At 40.3% G+C, this 27,457-nt stretch overlaps 1 protein-coding gene and 1 long non-coding RNA gene across 3 annotated transcripts in view; one reads left to right on the top strand and one right to left on the bottom strand.

Moving 5' to 3' along the window:
* LOC124260404 (cytochrome P450 4A25-like) overlaps positions 1-27,457 on the top strand; it is an 85,728-nt gene that overhangs the window by 52,990 nt on the left and 5,281 nt on the right. Inside the window, exons 1-9 of one of the 2 annotated variants that reach the window (XM_046694706.1) lie at positions 11,164-11,313; positions 19,969-20,119; positions 20,649-20,731; positions 21,134-21,277; positions 21,922-22,028; positions 22,702-22,814; positions 23,570-23,679; positions 24,490-24,632; positions 25,603-25,730. In XM_046694706.1, coding sequence (XP_046550662.1) covers positions 19,985-20,119; positions 20,649-20,731; positions 21,134-21,277; positions 21,922-22,028; positions 22,702-22,814; positions 23,570-23,679; positions 24,490-24,632; positions 25,603-25,730 — 963 coding nt within the window. In that variant the 5' untranslated portion in view covers positions 11,164-11,313; positions 19,969-19,984. Of the gene's footprint in view, positions 1-11,163; positions 11,314-19,968; positions 20,120-20,648; positions 20,732-21,133; positions 21,278-21,921; positions 22,029-22,701; positions 22,815-23,569; positions 23,680-24,489; positions 24,633-25,602; positions 25,731-27,457 lie in introns of those variants that run through there. The other variant, XM_046694708.1, reaches the window with a different exon arrangement.
* Positions 18,818-26,323, bottom strand: LOC124260407. Its single transcript, XR_006894067.1, has 3 exons — positions 26,246-26,323; positions 21,435-21,437; positions 18,818-18,829 (listed from the first exon to the last, which is right to left on the bottom strand). It is a non-coding gene; the product is annotated as an uncharacterized LOC124260407 (long non-coding RNA).

A 27,457-nucleotide genomic window follows, 5' to 3' on the forward strand; every position in this document is an offset into this window, starting at 1 on the left:
ATGAGTGGTTTTTTTGTGAAATCATTTCCATTATATTTAAGTTAGTTTTGATTAGGTATGACATAAGGCAGAACATACCTGTTTAGTAATCTTACTCAATGACATAATACTTAGGTGAGTAAAATGACTGAAATACGCACATATTTGAAAGCAGTGGGTAACAGAAAATGAAATACCCACTCAACATTCATAATACCCACTCCCAAAAAATACAGTGGGTACAGTACCCACATGAGCTAAATCTTATCTGGAGCTCTGACTGAAAACAGACTATAGCCGGCAAACTAGCGCACCGTTACTCTTAATTCGTTATCATCACATCAGCTGTCCGGCAAAGTGGGGTATGACCCTCACAACACCGATTCATGTGTCAATTGCAATATGGAAGACGCACTACAGTAGAGTTTATGCACAGCCGACGCGTGCCGTCGATCAGGCGTGTAACGAAATTAGGTTACGCAGGCTAAATCGTGCTTAATGCAGATCGCTGTCGTCCATCTCAACGGAACCTGGCTGTCGGATTGATTACCTGGGATTTCCGAAAAAACGAACCGACGCAGCATTACATGCAAGTAATACCAGTCATCCCTTATTTAGGATTGTATCGCTGACTGGACTTCCCGAGGTTTCACATCTTACGGAGTAAATAAGCTTTTTTGTATACTAATGTTTGCAACAAATACATGTTGTTTATGCACATAAAGAAAGTGCACCCGAGACTTTTAGTTGTATTTTCCATGTGGGGGGTGTACTCGTCACTATATGGCTGAAATAATGCCGATCAACCCAATGGATGTGAGTGTGTGAGAGAGAGAGAGAGAGAGAGAGAGAGAGAGAGAGAGAGAGAGAGAGAGAGAGAGAGAGAGAGAGAGAGAGAGAGAGAGAGAGAGAGAGAGAGAGAGAGAGAGAGAGAGAGAGAGAGAGAGAGAGACCCTGTTCTTATCATTTCCATCTAATATTAGGTTTTAATCTAATCATTATTGCCTTAGAGACTTGTGCAAGTGTAAGTTCACATTAACACACTGTCATAAGTAACCATCACTATATAAGGTGCACGCTGCACTTTCTCTTTCGCTTTCCACGTAAACGGCAAACTCCTAACGTTTTCATGGAAGGACACCGTTTCATAGGTAAACAGTCCGTTCAGATAATGAAACTGAGTACCTATTGTTGGTGTTATCGCGGCTGCATGTAAACAGTGGCTTTGTGTCATTGTCAGCTGTTCGTTGATGACATGTACGGTCTTGTAAAGGTTACATTTAGCCATTGTAACTTAACACTTTGTCACGCAACCACAACATGTTTCGCCGTATCTAGATAATGAAGTCGGAAATCAATACATGGTAAACGTAAACTTGACACACTTCGTGAAGGACCCTTGCGTAATAGTGAATGCAACCCATACTTGCCGAACCGATAAATATACAGTTGAATGAAACGGCTTTGTCCGTATTATATAAATTTTTAATGGCTTCGTAAGTATTGAATCCGTCAAAACACACAGGCAACTTTTCCGTTTATTTACAGTTACAAGTTTTGAAAATAGCTGTCATGGCCATTATAAGTTATCGCAAGTATTTCGTACTATATAGTTCAGAAACCTTCGGTGTGGTGGAGCGGCTCCATGACGCCTGTTTGATGACAGGTTATGCCATCCTTTTATGATTTTTTGTGTTTTCTGATAATTTCATCGGGGATGTCCGCCGTGATATCGCTGGAATATTGCTAAAAGCGTAAAACCCAGCGCACTCACACTCATCGGGGATGGTAACACGGTGACATTTGGGTGTGGCTCAATGGTGTAGTTTAAATATACCACCGACTGTACGTCATCCAAAACACGAAATATGTTCTGACAAACCAAGGAGTTGATCATGGATTCGAACCCGCTACGGATCCCGACAGGTCAATAGTGTCTGAGACGTTGTGAACATATATGTCAACTGACATGCATTAGCTGCATGATGACCCTGATTTGTTAATTTGTTGTTTAACGCCGCACTCAGCAATATTCCAGCTATATGGCGGCGGTCTGTAAATATAACAGCGTCTGGACGAGACAGTCTAGTGATCAACAGCAGGAGCATCTGGCTACGGAATTGGGATACGGTGATATGTGTCAACCAGGTCAGTGAGCCTGACCACCAAATTGTGTCAGGTACATAGGCAGATCCTGGGGTAGGGTGTGTCACTGTGTGTGTGTGTGTGTGTGTGGGAGGGGTGGGGGCGCAGAGGTGAGCACCCCCCGTTTTGTCCTACAAGTTTAATAATTGACCATTGAAACTCTCGTTAAAATGAAGTGTGCACCCCCTCTTTCTCAACAGTGTGCATTCCCCCACCCACCCCACCCCACCCCCCTCTAAAGTAGAGGAGGGGAATCGACATGCACTTCCTCTTGATCATTCTGGATGTGCGAGATGCCTGACTCTGACTCGAACACATGTCCCGATGTTCCTTCTGCAGTTTAATGACAACGTTGTGTCGACTTGGCTGGTTGACGAGACCAGCAACAGTCTCGAAGGTTTCAACCACCATTTAAACTCTAGCCACTCCTCTCGCCAATGTCTACAGACTCATCGAAGTCACAAAAAGGCTCGAGAGAGTTGCCTGATGCGCACCCAGGAGGACACAGCTAACCCAGGAGGACACAGTTAACCCACGACACAGTTAACCCAGGAGGACACAACTAACCCAGAAGGACACAGTTAACCCAGGACACAGCTAACCAAGGAGGACACAGTTAACCCAGGAGGACACCGTTAGAACCAGGACACAGCTAATCCAGGAGGACACAGCTAACTAAGGAGGACACAGCTCACCCAGCTTGACACAGCTAACCCAGGAGGACACAGTTAACCCAGGACACAGTTAACCCAGGAGGACACAGTTAACCCAGGAACAGCTAACCCAGGAGGACACAGCTAACCCATGACACAGCTAACCGAGGAGGACACAGTTAACCCAGGAGGACACAGTTAACTCAGGAAGACACTGTTAATCCAGGAGGACACAGCTAACCCAGGAGGACACAGCTAACCCAGGAGGACACAGTTAATCCAGGAGGACACTGCTAGCCCAGGAGGAAACAGTTAACCAGGGAGGACACAGTTAACCCAAGAGGACACAGTTAACCCAGGACACAGTTAACCCAGGAGGACGCAGTTAACCCAGGACACAGTTAATCCAGGAGGACACAGTTAACCCAGGAGGACACAGCTAACCCATGACACAGCTAACCGAGGAGGACACAGTTAACCCAGGAGGACACAGTTAACCCAGGAAGACACTGTTAATCCAGGAGGACACAGCTAACCCAGGAGGACACGGCTAATCCAGGAGGACACAGCTAACCAGGAAGGACACAGCTCACCCAGCTTGACACAGCTAACCCACGAGGACACAGTTAACCCAGGACACAGTTAACCCAGGAGGACACAGTTAACCCAGGACACAGTTAACCCAGGAGGACACAGCTAACCCAGGACACAGCTAACCCAGGAGGACACAGATAACCCAGGAGGACACAGTTAACCCAGGAAGACACTGCTAACCCAGGAAGACACAGTTAATCCAGGAGGACACAGTTAACCCAGGAAGACACTGCTAACCCAGGAAGACACTGCTAACCCACGAGGACACAGTTAACCCAGGATGACAAGTTAACCCAGGAGGACACAGTTAACCCAGGAGGGCACAGTTAACCCAGGAGGACACGGTTAACCCAGGAGGACAAGTTAACCCAGGAGGACACAGTTAATCCAGGAGGACACGGTTAACCCAGGAGGACAAGTTAACCCAGGAGGACACAGTTAATCCAGGAGGACACAGTTAACCCAGGAGGAAACAGTTAACCCAGGAGGACACAGTTAACCCAGGAGGACACAGCTAACCCAGGAGGACACTGCTAACCCAGGAAGACACAGCTAACCCACGAGGACACAGTTAATCCAGGAGGACACAGCTAACCCAGGAGGACACAGTTAACCCAGGGCGACACAGTTAATCCAGGAGGACACAGTTAACCCAGGAGGACACAGCTAACCCAGGAGGACACTGCTAACCCACGAAGACACAGCTAACCGAGGAGGACACAGTTAACCCAGGAGGACACAGCTAACCCAGGAGGACAAGTTAACCCAGGACACAGGTAATCCAGGTGGACACAGCTCACCCAGGAGGACACAGCTAACCCAGGAGGACACAGTTAACCAAGGAGGACACAGCTAACCCAGGACGACACAGCTAACCGAGGAGGACAAGTTAACCCAGGACACAGTTAATCGAGGGGGGGGGGGGGGCCCAGCTAACCCAGGAGGACACAGTTAACCCAGGACACAGCTAACCCGGGAGGACACAGTTAACCCAGGATGACACAGTTAACCAAGGAGGACACAGCTAACCCAAGACGACACAGCTAGCCAAGGAGGACACAGCTAACCCAGGAGGACATTGGTAACCCATGACACAGGTATCCCAGGAGGACACAGTTAACCCAAGAGGACACAGCTAACCCACGAGACAGCTAACCCAGGAGGACACAGCTAGCCGAGGAGGACACAGCTAACCGAGGACACAGTTAACCCAGGAGGACACAGTTAACCCACGACACAGCTAACCCCGGAGGACACAACTATCCCAGGACACAGGTAATCCAGGTGGACACAGTTAACCCAAGCATGTGTATGAAGTATGTGATTCCATTGTTCAACCAAGGTAACAGCAGTTACTGAGTCATGTCTGTTGTGGTATGGATACTCTAAAGATGCATGTCTGAAAAAGAGGCGAAGACCAACTCCATTTAATGACTTAGTGAAGTGTGTCTGCGTGTGTGATTACACCGCCCGACCAAATGCGTGTTTCACACAAACACACTGACGTCAGTGATATGAATACCTCAATAGTCAGCTGGAACACACACACAATTGACGATAGTCAAAAAGCTATGAGCTGGAACATATTCAGAACTGCTTATATAGGATATAAGACATTCGGCCGAGTGTATCTCTCAGCGCGGAACCAAAGCAACCCAATGTTAAATTTCATGTAAAGAACACGTGCGTAATTGCATATGTACGTCCATGTCTAAGATGTGCCTGTCAAACAATTCATGCACCATTGCACACTCCATCACCGTGGAATAGTCGTTGTTTTGAAAGAATGACCTATATGTTAATTTAACTGGTCTGAAGGGATGAGGAGAAAGGCCTATATCATCTTATTGTAAAGAACATAGACATGTTGGTACGTACTGTCATTTAACTTCACGAGGGAAGGTATTGTGTGATTGGTATTCTCGAAGTTGGTGAGTAAATTGGAAAACATAGAACTTTATTTCGATAACAACTTCTGGTTAATCGCATTAAGCAGCGTTTCGGTTTAGATTCTCACACTTGTGTTATAGTTTGCCGCACTTGAATGACCTTATCCGAGAACACTCTTAGAGGAAATTATCTTTGAATCACGTTCCCCTCAGGCAGTAACTGTCAGGGATATTCTCATGTTGACGAATCCCGTCTTTCTCTTACGAAATGCATTGTTTAAAGTTTTAAACCTGCGCATGGTTGTTGCAGTCTTCCAAAGAAAAAGGAGTTAAGATTTTGTTAAGCCGTCGTATGCATTGTTCAAGCATTATTCACTCACTCTCAGTTATGAGAGACTCTTTGACACAGTAAATCGACCATGAGACAAAACAGAACGGTAACCATAATTTCTATTCAAAAGCTTAAATAAATATTTGAACGGTAACATTGCAAACTTTCACTAACAAATTCTTCATGCACAATATAATCAGTAACTTGGGTAAAATGGGGTGCACACTGCACAACGTAACGTATCATATGAGGGTGTAACGGGGACAGGTTCTATTTAATAGTTTTCTAGTTTCATAACACATGTTAAATGAATTGCGTGAAAAGTCAAACACATCTAACTAAAAAATATTGGGAACGGACAGAAAACATTGGAGCATTTGCTGAAAATGTGCAAAGAATGTAATTATTTGAAGGAAAATAGTTATACTTTCATCAAACAGACCTGAATGTCAAAGTAAATGAGAAAATGTCTGCTATTGCATTTAACACCTAAAAAACAAAATAATATTTTACAGAGACCCACATAAATGCATTGAGCATTAACATACTTATGTAAAACCGGTGTGTAACAGGTAACGTGTGTATCGTAACGAAGGTTTCGAAGTAAAGGTAGGTCAACACATTTTGTGGACACATTATGAGCTTATTTGTCAGCAATAAATATTTTATAAATATTATCAATGTGCACAAGATCTTCTTTGACCAATTTTAGCATTCTATCAGATTTTCCAGTCGCAACAGGGGTTCGAACTTTACACATGCTCTGGCCTCTGGTCATCCACAGGCTGTCAGCACGAGAAGGTCATCTGAAGAGAGACTTTACCCGTTGGAGGAAGTTGATCTCAAACTCTCCCCCATCATCTGGATCACTAGCTTCAATCCTACCCACATACCAAACTCCATCATAAACAGCTGCGACCAAGGTTCCGATGTCCAATTGAGCTGTGGGTTCCTGGTCCTTCTTGCTCTCTGGGTCTGCACCACCAGTGACAGATCCTCCTGCAGCTGTGGCAACATCAGACAAATCCTTACTCGCACTGGCGACTGGTTCTCCTGTAGTAGGTGTATCCATGGTGTTCTTCTTTAAACCTCCACTCTGAAGCTTGACCTTGGTCCAGTTGTCACAGTAGTCTCTGTTGAGACTGCTATCGCAGTAACAACTTATAACATTGACCATCAGGAAGGAAGAGTCTCTGCAGGACCAACAGCATGTAGCTTCATAGTGTTCTTGACAGCTTTGATACCATTTCCAGAAATTGAGGACCTTTGGATTTTTGCTTCTCTCAAATAACTCCTTAGTAAACGTGAAATAACTTTAGTAACGTAAGTATGATACATACGTTACCATGTGTATAACACTGGTTAATGTTAAATACCTCCAAACAACTTTTAAAAGGTAAGTATTAAAGTCTATTGTTTGTTTGTTAAACTATTGAATTAAAATATCAATACATCTATAATGCTTGGGATCTGCATTTTTTTCATGGTATACTATGGTAACTGGAAACTGCACAGGTCACAAGGTTACAGAATGGTAAGTATTTACTAACACCTAGTCAAATTAGCACTTTTTGTAAAAGACTTTGTGACTTATTTTGATTCGTGGTTTACTATGCTAAGGTTCTAGCATCTAAATTCAATGCTTTTCAGATATGCTTTATTTTTTTTAATCATATAGGGTGACCACCGTTACAATAATTACCGCATGTGCCGTATGAATCACTGAGAAAAACAAGCACTGAAGTGTTAAAACAGCAAAATACATCACTCGTGTAACTCTAGATATATCTAAATAACCTCAATGCATATAAATAATATGAAATTCTGACACATCTAGTCAACTTACCTGCACTTTCAGCGCTCGTCAATACACCACTGGAAAGATACGAGATAATGCTGTTTGAAGTTCTTTTTCAAGAAACTTTGAAGCAAATGGCGGTGTCTGGGACACGTGGCATATCCTTCATTCATATATCTGCCGTAGTTTCGTATTTATGACTGAATATCATTGCAGTTTCTTATTTTGAGTAACAAGAGTATCGGTAACGTATGTGTCACATCAATCTTCGCCGGCTTCTAGTTGACTTCCAATGAAGTCTTGTGATTGATGACGTTCACTTACATATGACCCTGTTTCTCATAATAAAGCCTGATAAACTGTACCTTAAACCGTATGATAATGTACATGTGGTAACGTTTGTAATCAAGAAAACAATCACGCTTGACCCATGACTTCTTTAGTCGGAAGTTACCAGCCCAATATGGTACTATTTTTGATTTTGGCAAAATAATTATGTATTTCCATATTAGATACATTATTCCTCGGCTTTACTAATCATGACCCAAAAAAATAGATATATACTCTCCAAAAAAGAAACGCATCATGAAAATAGCAATTTCATGTAGCAATGAATTAAAACGTGATTCATTTTACAAAAGGTTTTGCTCTGTTTATGATCCCTATGGTGTTTATGGTTTGAAACATCACAACAAAACGCACCATCCGTAAAATACCCGTATTTTAACAGCATGATTGTCAATTTCGGCGTGTAGTGTCACAGAATACACAATTCACATGCAATGCACGTGAAAGTTGGGGATCAGATAGCCTCGTTGATGGGTATAAAAGGTTGATCGCTGTCTGTCGATTATTCACAGTATTTGGAATATTGTTGACGAACGCAAAATGCCACGTCTAAGTGAAGGCAACCGTCATATCGCCATTGGTTTGCTTGAAGCTGGCCAGTCTCAACGTGCAGTTGCCCGACGCATGAATGTTCACCAAAGCACCATTTCACGGCTCTGGGAGAGATATTGCCGGCAGAATGCGGTAGCAGATGCCCCTCGTAGTGGGCGACCTCGAGCGACCACTGCGGCACAGGATCGCTACATCCGGGTACATCACCTGCGTCATAGAACAGTACCGCTCGACAAATACCCGGATTGAGGAGGCTTTCTGCACAGACCGTCAGGAACAGGTTGAGAGAGGCTGGTTTACGTTCCAGAAGACCTTATTTTGGCCCTGTACTTCGACAACAACATCGTCGACATCGAGTTCAATGGTGCACCAACGTTCAGGCCTGGAACCTACCGAATTGGCGTAGAATCTGGTTCAGTGATGAATCACGATTTCTATTGGAACGACGCGATGGAAGAATGCGGGTGTACAGACGTCGACGTGAACGTTTCGCCGACGCTTGCGTTCCCCAGGTGGACAGATTCGGCCGGGACAGTGTTATGATGTGTGTGTGTGTGTGGGGGGGGGGGGGGGGGAATCACACCTGCCGTAGGAGAAGTGATTTGGTGATGATCCAGGGCAACCTGACAGCTCAACGGTACTGTGACGAAATCCTACGCCCACACCTCCTTCCAATCATTGATCGCCAGAGGGAGTTGTTTCAACAGGACAATGCCAGGCCCCACACAGCACGTCTCACTAGAGACTTCCTCCAGAACCACAACATCAATGTGCTTCCCTGGCCCTCAAGATCACCGGACTTAAGCCCGATCGAACATCTGTGGGATGCCCTGGACAGACGGGTGCAACGCCGTAACCCTCTGCCCCAGACACTTCAGCAACTCGCACAGACACTACAGGCAGAGTGGGCTGCAATTGGGCAACACGAGTTTCTGAGACTTATTCGTTCGATGCCGAGGCGATGCCGTGCAGTTCTGGATGCCCACGGTGGTCACACGAGGTATTGACTTCAGCGCCACCACACGTCTCCATGTGACACTCAAACTGACTTTCCTCGAGTTGGTGCCAAAGACGGATACGTCTGCATTCCCAGTGTGCAATTTCGCTATATTTCATTGACTCATAAAGCCTACAAGATGTTTCAAAATAAACATAAAAATACAGTTGAAATTCCTATATGCGTTTCTTTTTTGGGAGAGTATATTAATACGACCAATCTTGTTGTGGTAACGTACGTACGAAAAACGATGAACGAAAGCCTTGCTTTATTTTGTTTGATGGTAATAAAGATGCATTTAATTATCAGAAGAAATGTTTATGATTGGATATATATCAGAACCAATAACTTGCAGGGCAGTCCTTGGTCACAGCCAGACATCATACAATGAATAGTTTGCTGGCGACAGGTAACGTGCACAGCGTTTTGCAACATTAAGCCGCTGGCATTTTCATAACGCTACCTGCAGCAATGACTTTTCTAGTTCAAAATGTTGTGTACAATAGCTATACCAAACGAGACATTGTATTTGACTTTTTAATCAGTTTTGAACCGTGCAATCAGGTGCAACATCAAAAGTCTCTCTTTACTGAGAATGAGTGTATGATGGTCTGATCCTCGGGTGGAATACCTCTTGAGTGCAATGATTTAATCCTATTCCTGGTGTCCCCTGCTGGATTATTACTAAAACTGGTGTTCTAAATAGGTGTCCCCAGCCGTGATATTGCTGGAATATTGCTAAAACTGTTGCAGTACCATACGTAAACAGGTGTCCTGCGCCATTTGCTGGAATATTGCTAAAAATGGTGTTGTACCATTCTAAATAGGTGTCCCCAGCCGTGATATTGCTGGAATATTGCTAAAACTGTTGCAATACCATACGTAAACAGGTGTCCCGCGCCATTTGCTGGAATATTGCTAAAAATGGTGTTGTACCATTCTAAATAGGTGTCCCCAGCCGTGATATTGCTGGAATATTGCTAAAACTGTTGTAACACCATACTCAAACAGATGTCCTCCGCCTTTATATTGCTGGAATATAGCTAAGCCCGTTGTAATACTATGCTCAAATAGGTGTCTTGCGCCGTGATATTGCTGGAATATAGCTAAACCCGTTGTAATACTATGCTCAAATAGGTGTCTTGCGCCGTGATATTGCGGGACTATAGCTAAGCCCGTTGTAATACTATACTCAAATAGGTGTCTTGCACCACGATATTGCTGGAATATAGCTAAGCCCGTTGTAATACTATGCTCAAATAGGTGTCTTGCGCCGTGATATTGCTGGAATATAGCTAAACCCGTTGTAATACTATGCTCAAATAGGTGTCTTGCGCCGTGATATTGCTGGAATATAGCTAAATCCGTTGTTGTACCATACTTACGGGCGTGTATCACTGGTTAAAAGCTGTAAAGTTGTAAAGTTGTATGCTTCATTATTGAATCACCATCTTCTAGAATGCCGATCGAACAATGCTGGAATATTGCTGCGCGAAACAACATCCATATAGCCCCGCGTCCATTCGCCCTTGAGTTGATTCACGGTGTACGTTTAGATCAAACTGAAAAATTCCCCCCAGCCCTTGATTCCGAAATCAAACCGACTACGATACCCTTCATAAGGGACCGTTAAGAATTTATGGCTGGTGTGTGTGCGTGCGTTCGTTCGTGCGTGCGAGTGTGTATAGCATGGAGTACATGTACAATTTGATGCCCCCACACATACACACACACACACCACACACACACACACACACACACACACACACACACACACACACACAAGTAACTCATGGAAACCTGTATCTTGAAACAGAAAGTAGAACTCACATCCAATGCTATATTTAGCAGGGTACATTTCATGGAAATCCAGTCAGTTTCCACGTACCGTTTCGGTTCTAAGAATAAAGTTGATTCTATCTACTGTGTACCGAAACGTTAAAAGCCACAGTGAATTGACAGCTCGTTCAGTAGGACCCAGATCTGGACGACTGCGTTGATGTTGGAGACATTGTTGCGTTAACGAGGTGAGTCTCGGCTGAGTTTGTGAACTGATACGATCGATGGTCGTCGTGATGTCGTTGTGCATTTGACATGGCGCTCAGGTCATCGTAGATTAGTTGTCATACTCTCTGATTCCATTTATAAAACCATTCTTTTTCGAAATGATTTTATGTAACACATCGTATTTCACACAAACACGAATGATATGTATTTTATTATTCGTGTAATGAGACTCAGGACAAACAAACCACGCACAGGCCTCTGTGAGGTTTAAACAGTTTTGTCGGTCTACAAGGTGGCATACTTTATCCCGCTGCATTATGGAGCATATGTTTTGGTTTAGATCCATTTTTCTTGTGGAACATGCATATTAACAACATAACCGAGAGTATGCGAACTGGGATTAGTATTTGAGCGAGTTTAGTTTAGTTTTACGCCGCACTCAGCAATATTCCAGCTATATGGCGGCTATTATTAGTATTTGAAGCGAATGTTCAGTTGAATGATGATCGAAGTTGTGAACATGTTATAACACATGTTACATATGTAACGTGTAAATACACCTTCCAACAAATTATTTACGTTTAGATGACGAATACCAGACTTAGATCCCGAAAGCAGGGCAAAATGAACCTGAGGCATTTAAAATTTTATGATGCATGTCATGATTTCCTGATAGCACACACAGGCATGCATTCGTGTTATCATACTTTGACTGTCATATCTGTAGGAACAGGTGTTTGTTGGCAAACGGGAAATAAAAAAAATATTTTGTGTGTTTTGTGAGCTAACATTTTGAATATGGGTATTGAGAATGTACTGCAGCTTCAACATTTACATTTAAGCAGCGGCATCAATCAATCGTATTTAAACATAATGTTTTATATTGTATGTATGTACACATGTACGTACGCACGCACGCCCTTACGCGCGCATGTATGTATGTATGTATGTATGTGTGTGTGTGTGTGTGTGTGTGTGTGTATGTATGTATGTATGTATGTATGTATGTACACATGTACGTACGCACGCACGCCCTTACGCGCGCATGTATGTATGTATGTATGTATGTTTGTATGTATGTATGTATGTATGTATGTATGTATGTATGTATGTATGTATGTATGTATGTATGTATGTATGTATGTATGTATGTGTGTGTGTGTGTATGTATGTGCGTGCGTGCGTGTATGTATGTATGTTTGTGCTTTGTGTGTGTAGTGCACCTATATTTCAACATCAGTGACACTGATATGGATATGAACCAATGAACACTGAAGTACATGGTGATTTACAAACTGTTTAGTACATCACAAGAGACATCTACAGACCTAGACATATATAGATGCATTCGACATAGGTACACTTTAGGTAGAATAGGAAACTTCATGTAAACCTCTCTCATTTGTTACACACCTTAACAGAGTCAGAAGAAAGTATACCAAATCTATTTCTTGGTAACAAGAATTGTGTTAATCATCACTCATTTCTGCAACATTTTATAAAATCTGGATGATATTGCACAAAACATGATGGACTAGTGAAGGCACGAGTAAGGAATGTTTATTGTGTGAATTATTTTTATTTTGATAAGGTTTACATCAAATTACATCTGTAACAAAATATCTTAAGAATGTCGCCATTGAGTGTTGACAGAAGACACAAGAGTTCATTCTGTGGACATACTTCTCTTATCGTCAGACGTTATCAAACATATGACATTCACTGAGAGGTACATCTGTTGCAGTTATAGAAAAAATAATCTGTTGTAGAAATAGACAAAATAATTACTGGTATAATCAACATCTGTTTTAGTTATAGACAACATAATTACTAGTATAATCAACATCTGTTGTAGTTATTGACAACATAATTACTGGTATAATCAACATCTGTTGTAGTTATTGACAACATAATTACTGGTATAATCAACATCTGTTGTAGTTATTGACAACATAAATACTGGTATAATCAACATCTGTTGTAGTTATAGACAACATAATTACTGGTATAATCAACATCTGTTGTAGTTATTGACAACATAATTACTGGTATAATCAACATCTGTTGTAGTTATAGACAACATAATTACTGGTATAATCAACATCTGTTGTAGTTATTGACAACATAATTACTGGTATAATCAACATCTGTTATAGTTATTGACAACATAATTACTGGTATAATCAACATCTGTTGTAAGTATAGACAACATAATTACTGGTATAATCAACATCTGTTGTAGTTATTGACAACATAATTACTGGTATAATCAACATCTGTTGTAGTTATAGACAACATAACTACTGGTATAATCAACATCTGTTGTAGTTATTGACAACATAATTACTGGTATAATCAACATCTGTTGTAGTTATTGACAACATAATTACTGGTATAATCAACATCTGTTGTAGTTATTGACAACATAATTACTGGTATAATCAACATCTGTTGTAGTTATAGACAACATAATTACTGGTATAATCAACATCTGTTGTAGTTATTGACAACATAATTACTGGTATAATCAACATCTGTTGTAGTTATAGACAACATAATTACTGGTATAATCAACATCTGTTGTAGTTATTGACAACATAATTACTGGTATAATCAACATCTGTTGTAGTTATTGACAACATAATTACTGGTATAATCAACATCTGTTGTAGTTATTGACAACATAATTACTGGTATAATCAACATCTGTTGTAGTTATTGACAACATAATTACTGGTATAATCAACATCTGTTGTAGTTATGGACAACATAATTACTGGTATAATCAACATCTGTTGTAGTTATAGACAACATAATTACTGGTATAATCAACATCTGTTGTAGTTATAGACAACATAATTACTGGTATAATCAACATCTGTTGTAGTTATGGACAATATAATTACTGGTATAATCAACATCTGTTGTAGTTATAGACATACAATTACTGGTATAATCAACATCTGTTGTAGTTATAGACAATATAATTACTGGTATAATCAACATCTGTTGTAGTTATAGACAACATAATTACTGGTATAATCAGCATCTGTTGTAATTATTGACAACATAATTACTGGTATAATCAACATCTGTTGTAGTTATGGACAATATAATTACTGGTATAATCATCATCTGTTGTAGTTATGGACAATATTATTACTGGTATAATCATCATCTGTTGTAGTTATGGACAATATTATTACTGGTATAATCAACATCTGTTGTAGTTATGGACAATATATTTACTGTATGATCAACATCTGTTGTAGTCATTTAAATTCAAATGGAACCCCTCAAGATTCAAGGTTTTAGGTGTTACTCTTAGCACAAATATTTCAGGTATTGTTCAGGTCAAATTTAGCTCAAAACCTTTTGAATTAAAACATCCGAGGAATAAGTTGATAAACAGAATCTTAACCCCACTTGGAAAGATTGCTTTGATCAAATCATTACTTATTTCTAAAGTTAATTATCTTTTTTCTAACTCTACCTAATCCTCCTGGTGTTTTTCTTAAGGAACTTAACAAAATGTTATTTAATTTTGTATGGAATAAGAAACCTGACAGAATAAAGAGAGAAACAATATGTAGACCAGTTAAGGAGGGTGGATTGGGTATGATTAATATGTTTGAAAATGTCAAAGCTTTGAAGGTGACTTGAATGAGAAAATTAGTTACTAAAGATCCCAAGTGGAAATATATTTTAAATGCTAGTTATTGTAAATGTAGTGAATTTGATAAGCATGGCAAATAATTTTGGAAAAACATTGAATTCTGATAATTCCCTTCTGGATTGATTGTTTCAATGCTTTTTATGATTTTTCAAGTAAAATTAAGCCTGATAATTTTGAAGATTTCTTGTCTGATCATATATTTTATAATAGCAATATTGTGATTGATAAGAAAACTATTTTTTATGAAGGGTGGTTTCAAAGGGGTATCTCTCAAATTTGTGATCTCGTTGATGAAAATGGCAGTTATCTGTCTCTGGTTGATTTTAATGAAAGGTACCAATTGAATGTATCTTTTTTAGAATACTATGGTGTCATTAACTCTATAAGAAAAGATTTTACTGGCTTGCCAATTGTGAAAGAAAACACCGGACAATGTACAGGAATTACACCAATTTCTCGGTTGTTAATAGATTTGATATAATATTTCTTGTGGAGACATGAGCTATTCACGATGATGTGTTCAGTTTTCCTGGATATCAACAATTCAGCCAGTTGAGAAGCAAAACTGAAAGGGGCAATAAGGAACTCATCGCAAGTCACTCAACTTAAATCAGCGTCCAACAACATTCTGTGGATAACGTATCACGGAGGACAAACGCCTTTATTCATCTGTACTGTGTATTTCTCCCCTGAGGGGTCTAGTGTGCACTCTGAGGAGGGATTATTTGATATCTTACAGAATGACATCTTATGTTTAAAATCAGACTTCCCAAGCTGTGAGATAGTTATTCATGGTGACTTTAATGCTCGTACTGGTGATGGTACACTACCTGATTTTATTGAAAACGATGATATGTATCTGCCCATCGCTAATGACATGGACTATTATCAAGACGATAGCCTACCACGCACATTACAAGCAATGTTGTCATCAAGCGTGGACTCTCTTTGTCAAACTTTTGTCAATCAACAGGACTCCGGATTTGTAATGGTCAATTGTGTTCAGACAGTAGTGTTGGTAAAATGACTTGTTTTGCCAATTCAGGTTAGAGTGTTGTTGATTATTTTTTGTGTAATTTAAACCTCTTCCAACTATTTACCAAATTTGATGTTTCAGATAAAATAGAGTGTACCCATTTACCTATAATCTATTTGTTAGCTTTCAACTGACTGACTGACTGAGTTTAGTTTTACGCCGCTTTTAGCAATATTCCAGCAATATCACGGCGGGGGATACCAGAAATGGGCTTAACACATTGTGCCCATGTGGGGAATCGAACCCGGATCCTCGGTGTGACGAGCCAACGCTTTAACCACTAGGCTACCCCACTGCCCCAGCTTTCAACAGTGTATTTGACTGTCATCGTGAAAATCTCACTGACCACCTAAAGTATGTCTGGTCCGATCACTTTCGTGGTGAATATGTAAACTCATGGAATAATCTTGAGGATTCAATTAAGAACGATTTTAACAACCACATTAGCAGCAATGATTTTGACAGTGCATTAAAATGTTTGGAAAAATGCTCTGGGAAACCCAGAAAATCTTGGGACAGAACTAGAACAGTGCACAAGCACAGTGATTGGTTCGACGATGACTGTTTACACGCGAGCTTGACAGCTCGTCAATTGCTGCGTGCGTTTCATGCAAGCAACGAAGAATGCGACCAACTGACCTACATCTCGGCACGGAAACACTATAAGGAACTCTGCTTGCATAAATCGGCTGTCTCGACCGATGTGTTTGTGAACAAGCTGGAACAATCGCTTCAGAGTAATAACAGTAAACCTTTCTGGCCCTTATTGAGACCGAAGATACAATCACAGCCAGGAACTATTACATCACTCGCGTGGATTGCACACTTCGAACAACTGTTTAATGGTACAAACTATGATCTAGATGAACTTGAGTTCTATATTTCTGTAAATGATTTCGTCTCAGGAATAACTGACAACCTCATTGAAGCAACTACTGATGTTGATAATGGTCTTGATCATGACATCTCTGTATCCGAAATTCAGGACGCAAACTCAAGTATGCATTGTGGGAAAGTCCCTGGGTACAGTGGCGTCCCAATAGAATTTTTCAAGTATGCTCCTAGACAATGCCTGGACATGTTGAGAGTACTTTATAACATGATTTTGTCAAGTGATGTTTACCCCTCTCAGTAGACACTTGGTGCCATTATTCCTATCCACAAAAAGGGGCCGAGTAATGATCCAGCAAATTTTAGGCCAATCACTCTAATTGAGGTTTCTGGTAAAATCTTTTCTAAAATCTTATGCAACAGACTTTCGAAATGGGCTTATAATCAAAATATTATTATTCCTGAACAGGCAGGTTTTAGGAAAGGCTTTCAAACGATTGACAATGTTTTTGTAATTGACACCTTCATTAATAAGTACCTAACACTTTATAAAGGTAGACTTTACTGCGCTTTCATAGATCTGAAAGCAGCTTTCAATTCTGTTCATAGACCATCCCTATTTTACAAACTGTGGATTGGTAATGTAAAGGGGAAAATGTTTAGACTTATCAAGAATATGTATGAAAATGTGAAAACATGTGTTGGTCAACAGTGGCTGTAGTCCCTTCTTTGACTGCCTCTTTGGTGTACGACAAGGATGCCAATTGTCACCTTTCTTATTTTCATTTTTTGTAAATGATATAGCAGAGTTTCTGAGTGTAGATAAGCAATATTGTGTTAATCTAGACTTGCTGGATCTCTTCATACTCTTATTTGCTGATGATATAATCTTATTCGATAGCACTGTTATTGGTCTACCAAAAAGATTAGATAAACGGACGGATTTCTGCAACAAGTGGCAACTAAAGGTAAATTCATCCAAGAGCAAAATTATTGTTTTTCGTAAAGCGGGCAGGCTTAAAAAGTACGAAAAGTTGTGTCTTAATGGCAGCCCGCTTGATATTGTTCCCAGTTATAAATATATGGGAGTACATCTTTCTAGCTCTGGTTCATGGTATAAATCTCAAAAGGTATTGTCTCAACAGGCTTGGAAAGTAATACTTTTGTTAGAATCAAATGTGTACAATTTTCATAAACATGTTAGTTCATATCTTTGCTAATATATGGCTCAGAAATATGCGGATTCCATCCCTCTAAAGATATTTTGAATGTTCATGATACATTCTGTAAACTCATATTAAAGCTAAGAAGATATGTCCCTTACATAGTTGCGAGAGCTGAACTGGGGAGATACTCATTAAAAGTACATCAACATTTGAAAATAATTAAGTACTGGTTACGTATATTATCCCAGAGTGAAAACAGTATACTACATTACAGTTATGTATATCAGTACAACCGACCTGAAAAGGGTCTGGATTGTTGGGCTCTTAAAGTTAAAAACCTTTTATGTTCTTATGGATTTGGTGAAATCTGGAACCCGCAATCTGTCTCCTGCATTCAATCATTTCTATCAGCTTTTAGAACACGGTGCACTGATATTGATAATCAGTTTCTCTTTGAATCGTTTGACAAACTATCTTCACTGTATTTTTATAAAACAATAAAGTTATCCAATGAATATGAAAACTATTAAAATGCTGTGAATATTGATGCATTTAGGGTTACTCTTTCACAATTTCGTACATCCAGTATTGATCTTATGATATCACAGGGTAGAAAATTAGGCATACCTAAAAGTGAAAGACTTTGTCCATTTTGTATCATCCCAAATGTAGAAACAGAACACCATGTCTGTCTAGTGGGTCCATCTATAATGACCTTAGAAGAAATTTCCTGCCAAGTTATTACTACAAATTTCCTTCAGAGTGTAAATGTAAACTTTTATTTACCACCAAAAATACTTTCATGCTTAATAACCTTGCCAAGTTTACTTTCTTTGCTCTTAAAATGAGGAGCAAGCGACTGTCCATTACATAACCTACATATTCTATATTCACATGTATATTGTACCAGATATAACTTGTTGAACTCAAACATTGCTACATGTACTGGTGGCGCCGCATCAACATCTTTGTCAATACATTCATTGTTAACTGGGCCTGTGGCCTGATTTACCGAAATAAACTACTACTACTACTACTTAGCTGTTACTTTCAATTAATAAAGGCTCAAAAGCCTATTACTATATCCTTTGTTCCTCCAATATGAAACCAAGAGCACAGTTAAAGTGGCAAGAGGATTTTCAGTGTGGTCTTGACTGAAACTGTACTTTCCTAAAATCGTTTAAATCAACACAAGACACCAAATTGAGATGGTTCCAGTACATAATACTCCATAGAATTTTACCTACCAATACATTTCTTAAAAACATTAAAATAAAAGATTCTGACTTATGTTCATTCTGTAATGAAGAAAAGGAATCTACTTGTCACTTGTTGTTGTAATTTGAATTTGTGCAAACCTTTAAGTCAAATTTTTTATCATGGTTAACAGAAGGTTGTGACCACATCCATGATCTCAATCTAACTATGGAAATGATAAATTTTGGCTGTAAGAAAATTGATTGTACTGACTCTGTTTTTGACTTGTTCATATTATTGGGAAAATATTACTTTAACAAATGCAAGCTCAATTCTGTTTTGCCAACTATTGTTCAGTTCAGAAGTGAGTTGAAATTGAGATATAACATTGAAAAATTTATTTTCTTTAACCAAAGCTGTAACGGCTAATTTTATTCGAAATGGGTCTTATATCATGGATTGTTCAAAGACGACTGAATTAATTATATTCCTAATATGTTTGATAATTAAAAATAATCTTGTATTTGTGCGAATGGTGAGTGAATGGATTGTCTTGTATCCCATTCAATTACTGTATATCTTCAGACTGACCTGTCCCCTGGCTGCTTAGTTTTGACTGTAACAGGGATTCAGAAATAAAATTTAAATTACAAAAAACAACCACAAGAAACAAAAGAAAACATCTGTTGTAGTAAAAGACAGTATTGTAAATAGTATGATCAACACCTGTGAAGGTACATCTTGACCTATCCCCTATCTAATGTTTCAGAGTCTATCATTTCACGATGTCTGTGGTTGGTGTTGACGCCCAGTGGGACTGGTGGCGTCGCGGGGCTGCTCTTTCCGTCGTCTGTGGGGGAACTGTTATCTGGGGCATTTGGATATATGTGAAAAAGCAGTGGTTTTCTCCACTCAACAAGGTGAGCCCTGGTTACAGCGGTTTTAAGTGACATCCCCTTATTTTTATTTCAGTGGGTGAGTCGGTTTGAATATAACACCGATATTGGCAATATTCAAGTTATATAGCCGCGTTCTGCTCAATGGCTGTGGCAAATCACATTTTGTCCGATGTGATACAACAAGCACTTTTACACCAAGAAACAAAGCACCAGTTACTATAATGTTAGTCTGCAAGCTTCCCGATTCATGGGAGTTAACAGACCATATACGCCCAGTTTCGACTTTAAGGTCTAGTCAGTTACCTCCCTTTGCTCGGGAAGCTGCGTTTATTCCTATAACAGTCACTTGTATCCAGTCGATGTTCACAAAGCGCAATACACACTATATAAATTCCTAATAGTGTTATTTCGTACTGGTTTATTGGTATGGATAAGAGGGGTTTTATCGTATGCAGAACCGGGGTGTTAACAATAATTTGTTTGTCGGGAATTGTGATTTACTTGTGTGGATTAACGGAGTTTTATTGTATTTTTCCTTGTCTCCATACAGATACCTAGCCGGCCGAGAGAGAGCCTCTTCTATGGCAACATGGAGGAGTATTTCAAGGGGGACAAGATGGACGTTTACACGGAGTAAGCTTGTTGATGCACTGTGGATATGCTGCTTGTATTCGTAGCAGCAACTTGTAAACAGAGTCTTTGGGACTCTTAACATTCAGCCTGTCCAATCCTCCAAAATCGAAGACAAATCATGTTGTCTTCTGAACATGCAGTTGTCTGAAAAAAATTAAAATGTGTATTTGCTCATTGGCATAATGCATTTTATTGATTCCAAAGCGAAGTTTGAGATACAGGTGTAAGTAGATAGAGTGATAGAACTGTTTCAGGTAAAAGTGTGAGATGCAAGTGTAATTAGTTGGAAGTGCTGCAGGTAAAAGCGTGAGATGCAGGTGTGGGCACATACAGTGATGGAACTGTTTCAGGTAAAAGTGTGAGATGAAGGTATAAGTAGATACAGTGATGGAACTGTTTCAGGTGGATGCGAGAAATGGGGACCGGCGTGATCCGCTACTTCCACTGCATGTGCGAGCAGCGGGTGATGATAGCTGACCCCAAGGCCATGTACCACATCCAATACACAAACAGCACCAACTACGTCCGACCCAACTATGTCAAAACGTGAGTTTACTTCCTGTCCTGGTAAGGAACAGGCACTGCAGACCCAAAGTTCTTGAGGGGCGTTGACTAGCCGAGTACTAGTGCTTAAAGCACTCGCTCGTCGTTCCGACGAATCGGTTTGATTCTAGGGGGGCAATGTGTGAAGCTAATATCTGACGTTCTCAACCATGATATTGCTGGAATATTACTAAAAGTGGTGTAAAACCATACTCATTAGCAGCAAAGATCTTGCAACCAGACATGATAACCACTGGAGTCTCGCCATTGCACCTAATGTAACAGCAGCGAAGGAAAGCGAATCCTAGTTGGAAAATGGGAAGCAACCCTGGTCCATGCTTGACATTAATTTATGAATGTGGCTAAACTGGATACCGTCCTGTCTCTTTGAACTACTTTCTGGTTAAGAAGCGTAAGTGTTGTGTAACCAGTTTTGTCTACTTGCCCTGGGAAGATGCAGTGGTATACAAGCTTGTCCATTGCGTAGATCGATGCTCATGATGTTGATCACTGGATTGTCTGGTCCAGGCTCGCTTATTTACAGACCGCCGCCATATAGCCTGAATAGTGCTGAGTGCGGCGTAAAACCATACTCACTCACTTATAAGCCTGTTGTTTGCATTTTCACAGTCCGTATTTATTTCCAGGGTTCTGGAGCCAGGGATAGGTATGAGTCTGTTGTTTATGAATGATGAGGAGCATTCGGTTCACCGCCGACTGTGTGGCCAGGCGTTCAAGACGACGGTCCTGCAGAGTAAGTCCCATATATTGGTACAGACTCTCCACAAAAGAACGTTGTCATTGTGCATAGCTTCCCGTGTGGCCTCCTAGCCTCCCAATCACCTTAGATTCCCTTCCGACCACCCTTAGACATCTCCTAGTCTCCGAATCACCTTAGATTCCCTTCCGACCACCCTTAGACATCTCCTAGTCTCCGAATCACCTTAGATTCCCTTCCGACCACCCTTAGACATCTCCTAGTCTCCGAATCACCTTAGATTCCCTTCCGACCACCCTTAGACATAAAACAACCAACAGAAAACATACAAATTGGTAACCATTGCTACATTATTGAAAATTGACAACCTTGATTTTACGATCACACATATACACATGGGAAAAAGTATCGGAACACCCAATAATTTTCATAGTATCAATATTGTCACGGTTAACAACAGTAAAGGAACCTTTACCCAACTCCAGTTTTGAACCCGAAAAACTGTAGTTTATTCAGTGAAGCGAGCATGACAAAAGGCACACTCGTTTTGAAGTGCTAATATATAGGGTTGTATGACGTAAACAAACGCGGTCATTGGTAAACAAATGGCTATATGGGGGATTACAAATCATGTGCGTTGCGATACTTTTGTCCATGTGTATAGTACCAAACTGAAATGCACGGGTAACACAGTTGTTTGATGTTAAAGGGTTGATCCCAGCTATGCAGACACACGGGGAAAGGCTGGTTGACACTTGGACAAAAAAGACTAGGAATGTAGGAGAGGGGTTGGTGGAAGTGGCCGAGGATCTGAGTAAACTGGTGAGTGATTTTAGTGACCATATCCTGTATTCATGAAAAACCTCAATCTGTCTGGCTGAATGGGCCTCCCTACGACACAGGGGCTTGTATCGCAATAATAATAATGGCATCAAGTTTATTATACACTGAATGGTTTAAGCACTAAAAGGATTGTATTATTCCTTGCATAGGGACCCGTGAAGATCCGGGTTAGAATCGGTCTTCAGCAACCCATGCTTGTCGTAATGGCGACTATAGAGATCGGGTGGTGAGCCTCGCGGGATGAAGCATGTCATGTTATCCGTAGATCGATGCTCATGCTGTTGATTGCCTGGTCCAGATTCGATTATTTACAGACCGCCGCCATTTAGCTGGCATATTTCTGAGCACTGCTTAAAACAACAAACAAACAAATCCTTGCCATGATGCATAATAATTTCTTTTGATTTTGTTTTCTTTGATCGTGTCTTTTGTCGTGAAATATGTTTGTTTATTTCAAGTTTGAATATGTCAAACACAATTGGGTTTTCCTCGAGGGTGACTAGAGCAGCAGGCATTGTTTTTGTTTCTTACATCCAACTCATGAACTGCACCCTTCTTAACAGGTATGTGAATGTCTGTTGGTTGATTAAACAGTATGCAGAGCACCCCCTGTATGTATATTAACATAGCCAGGCGTTGGATGTCAATATCAAATTTATACCCCTGTTCTAACGTTCAGACTAAATGTGTGAAGGAACATTACAGTACTTATCACAATTCTCTCCCTCTTTCAGACGACGGAGAACATTGCCAAGTGTGGGTTTGGGGTCAAAATGTGTGACTTATCAGCATCTCACGAAGACGTTGCAAAAGCTTTCAACGGTGTTTCCAAATATAAGCCAGGGTAAGAGCCCTTCATGCATACAGTATGGGGTGCCCAGAGGGCAAAGCTTCATCTCTTTAAGCCTATATACCGGGATCGTTACCAGACGTTTTCCATCGTGTGTGTTACAGATGTGATATTATCTACGATACATCTATTCCTGTCGCATATTCTGCTGATGCATGTACATAGGTACTTTAGCCCTGTATCCTATCGGTACTGTATTGATTGATTGCTTGATTGAGTATAGTTTTACGCCGCTTTTAGCAATATTCCAGCAATATCACAGCTGGGGGACACCAGAAATGGGCTTCACACATTGTCCCATGTGGGGAATCGAACCCGGGTCTTCAGCATGACGAGCCAACATCTTAACCACTAGACTACCCCTCCGTGCTGTGGTCACAATTGGTTTCTTTTTGGCCTCATTGATTAAAAACTTAATATTTCTCACTGTGGTAGCAAATCCACTCACTCTTTCACTCTAAAGATCCGGGTTAGAAATGGCAACCCATGCTTTTCGTAAGTGACGAACGGAATCTGGTGGTCAGGCTCGCTGACTTATTATCCCAATTGCACAAACCGATGATTATTGTGTTGATCACTGGATTGTCTGTTCCAGAAGTCGATTATTTACAGACCGCCACCATAAAGCTGGAATATTGCTGAGTGCGGCATTAAACAACAAACAAACAAACAAACAAACATGGCGTCTAATTCCAATCAGTTTCTCGACATTGTAAAAGAACGTTATGTGACAATGATGAGGCTTGTAGTCTGTCCCGATTACCGAGTTTCATCCCGATGATAACAAGGAATAATCTACTACAGGAAACTGAGGTTCCTCTGGGCCAAGCTCGCCATGAACCTGCCAACTAAAGCAAACAGGACGTATTCAAGAAATCTTAAAGTTTGCGACAAGATAATTGATGAAGCAATTCGCATCAAACAGGCCGCCATCGACACAGAAGCAGGTCTGTATGTGACAGGAGTGTGAACTAGTTGACGTCATACTTGTATGTAGTCAAGGGTCACAGTGGTCAGAGTTGCGTCCCTTTACCGTATACGTAGCTCCTATATGTTTCAAATGTTTGTGGTAAAAGTCTACGACCTTCAAAACAATCAGTGCACTTTAAGCTGACTCGCTTTAATAAAAGTCGAATAATATTCAGTGCAGCGTTCCGCCCAACTCAATCACTGCGGGGTTAAGGTGATATGATTGACAATATTTCAATACATTTGCCATGTACATTTATGTTTAATGACGTTATTTCAATGTGTGTCATAGATCTGATTATAGAGCTCACACGTGTCTCATATACATTGACAATAAACGCCCATATCATGTTCAACATGAAACAAATAATTAATGGTTATTGGATGGTGATGTATTTGCTACATGTATATCAGCTGATTGTGGACCATGAGGTAGCAGTGTTTCGAAGGCTGTTGTAACCTAGTAACGTTTTGATAATGGTTTTGTAATGGTTTGGTCAAATCCCACTTTGAACAGTGTACATGTAGTACTTTCTTTTGATCGGATGTCCATTTCCATATAGCATCCAGGTGTGTGTGATATATGTCCATATATCATCCGGGTGTGTGAGATATATGTCCATATATCATCAAGGTGGGTGTGATATATGTCCATATAGCATCCAGGTGTGTGTGATATATGTCCATATATCATCCAGGTGTGTGTGATATATGTCCATATATCATCCAGGTGTGTGTGATATATGTCCATATAGCATCCAGGTGTGTGTGATATATGTCCATATAGCATCCAGGTGTGTTTGATATATGTCCATATAGCATCCAGGTGTGTGTGATATATGTCCATATAGCATCCAGGTGTGTGTGATATATGTCCATATAACATTGGCTATGTATATATCTATCTGTGTGGGGGTTAGTGTGACAGTATCACTGGTTTCTCTCCAGTTGAGGAGGATGGTATGAAAGACATCCTGAGCGTCCTGATGCTCGCCAGGGATGAGGAGACAGGCCAAACACTCTCCAGGAAGCAACTCCGGGATCACGCCATGTTTTTCTTTGCTGCTGGGATTCAGGTAAATTACTGGTACATATAAACTGAAGTTCGGGGGGCGCTATATTAAATGTAGGTCATGGTACTAAATTTATTTATTTATTTATTTATTTATTTATTTATTTATTTATTTATTTTATTTATTTATTTATTTATTTATTTATTTATTTATTTATTTATTTATTTATTTATTTATTTATTTATTTATTTATTTATTTATTTATTTATTTATCTGTTTGCTTGTTTAATTATTCAGTAAATCTTACCTCAGAGAAATACCTTAATCTTTTCCGATAAATCTTCACTAGTACCCTGGATGCATCTAGCGCTCGGAACGATAATTGTATTACCTCCCTTTGCTGGCTCCGCCTTCTCACAGTAGCCAATCATATAAGCCGTTACAACCGAGCTTGTCAGTGTCAACAAAGATGGCGAGCCGCGAAGGTTTGATCGAAAAAATCATGCAGACAAATTGACAGGTCTACCTTAAAAAAATATATGCAAGAACTCCCTCTACTCCTTAACATTACTGTTTACCGAAGAAGCGGAAGTGAGGTATGACAGAAGCCTTGTGATTGGTACGCTCAACTCCCCAGCGTAGACACCTGATTGGACATTCGTGACCCACTCCATTCGTCACCACTCGCCCCTTTCCGTAACCTGCAAGAAGACTCGTCCCTTTCTCGATGGTTGTTATGTGCGAAAATACGACAAACCAATCAGAACGCGCGTAAATGACTACGGTGCTTTGGTAAATATAATCCCGAGTACTTAAATCGTTTATGGCATTATGTCATTATTTAAAAAATCATGAAAAATATATATCGTCATACATTCTCTTCCCACAGAGGTTACTCCTGTCATATCTTCCTACGTAACCTCTGTTCTAATACGGCCCTTTCGTGGTGTGAGCGTTCAAGACTCGTGATTGGAGGCAATCAGATTTAGTTGTGCAATCAGCGACGTTGTTTCAAAAGTGATCATTCGCAAGGCCTCGGTAATTTCCGTATACTTCGGGAAAACTAGAACCTCTTCCCCTGCGCGATGCGCAAACGTTTCTTCTAGACAGAACTCAGTCATGTTATGGCGGATCAGTGGCGTCTTCATCGCCCTCGTTGACAACGGACAAGCTAGCCATTAAACGTCTTGTGTGTGACATCAACACAAGTCCCCGGCAGATGGGGGATATTTGTGGCCCCACATTTGCTTGTGTTAGTCAAGTTGAATCTAAGTCGATGTAACACGTGTTCTGATTGGATAGAAAGAAGGGAGATAATTCGTGTTGCGATCTTTTGCCGCTAGGGGATTTTACGAGAACCGGGAAATATGGCCGTATTAGAACAGAGGTTCGTAGGATGATATGACAAGTAACCTCTGTGGGAAGAGAATGATCGTCATATTGAAAGTACAAAGAATTTAGCTAACAGGATTTTGCTGCCTATTATGATGTTTTTTATAAGAATCATGCGATTGACGGCGAGAGATTCAAATACACGCACGTGCGTTTGTTGACATAACGGCTCTCATGGGTCCAACTGAGGGTGTTTCTGACGATCTTGCGGGCTTGCTATGGAGATTGTACGTGCGCTTCCAACAATTTTAATAAATGTAATTATAAATCGTTTCAACACAATAATATTATATCTGTATGTAACTAATCAACTTTAATCTTTAACATTGGGCATATATTTCAATTCTCTGGGAATATCTTTCTCTTCCCACAGAGGTTACTTGTCATATCTTCCTACG

This window comes from Haliotis rubra, unplaced genomic scaffold, assembly GCF_003918875.1.
Source record: "Haliotis rubra isolate DU_JTF1 unplaced genomic scaffold, ASM391887v1 Scf761, whole genome shotgun sequence".
In the NCBI taxonomy this organism is placed as follows: domain Eukaryota; kingdom Metazoa; phylum Mollusca; class Gastropoda; order Lepetellida; family Haliotidae; genus Haliotis; species Haliotis rubra.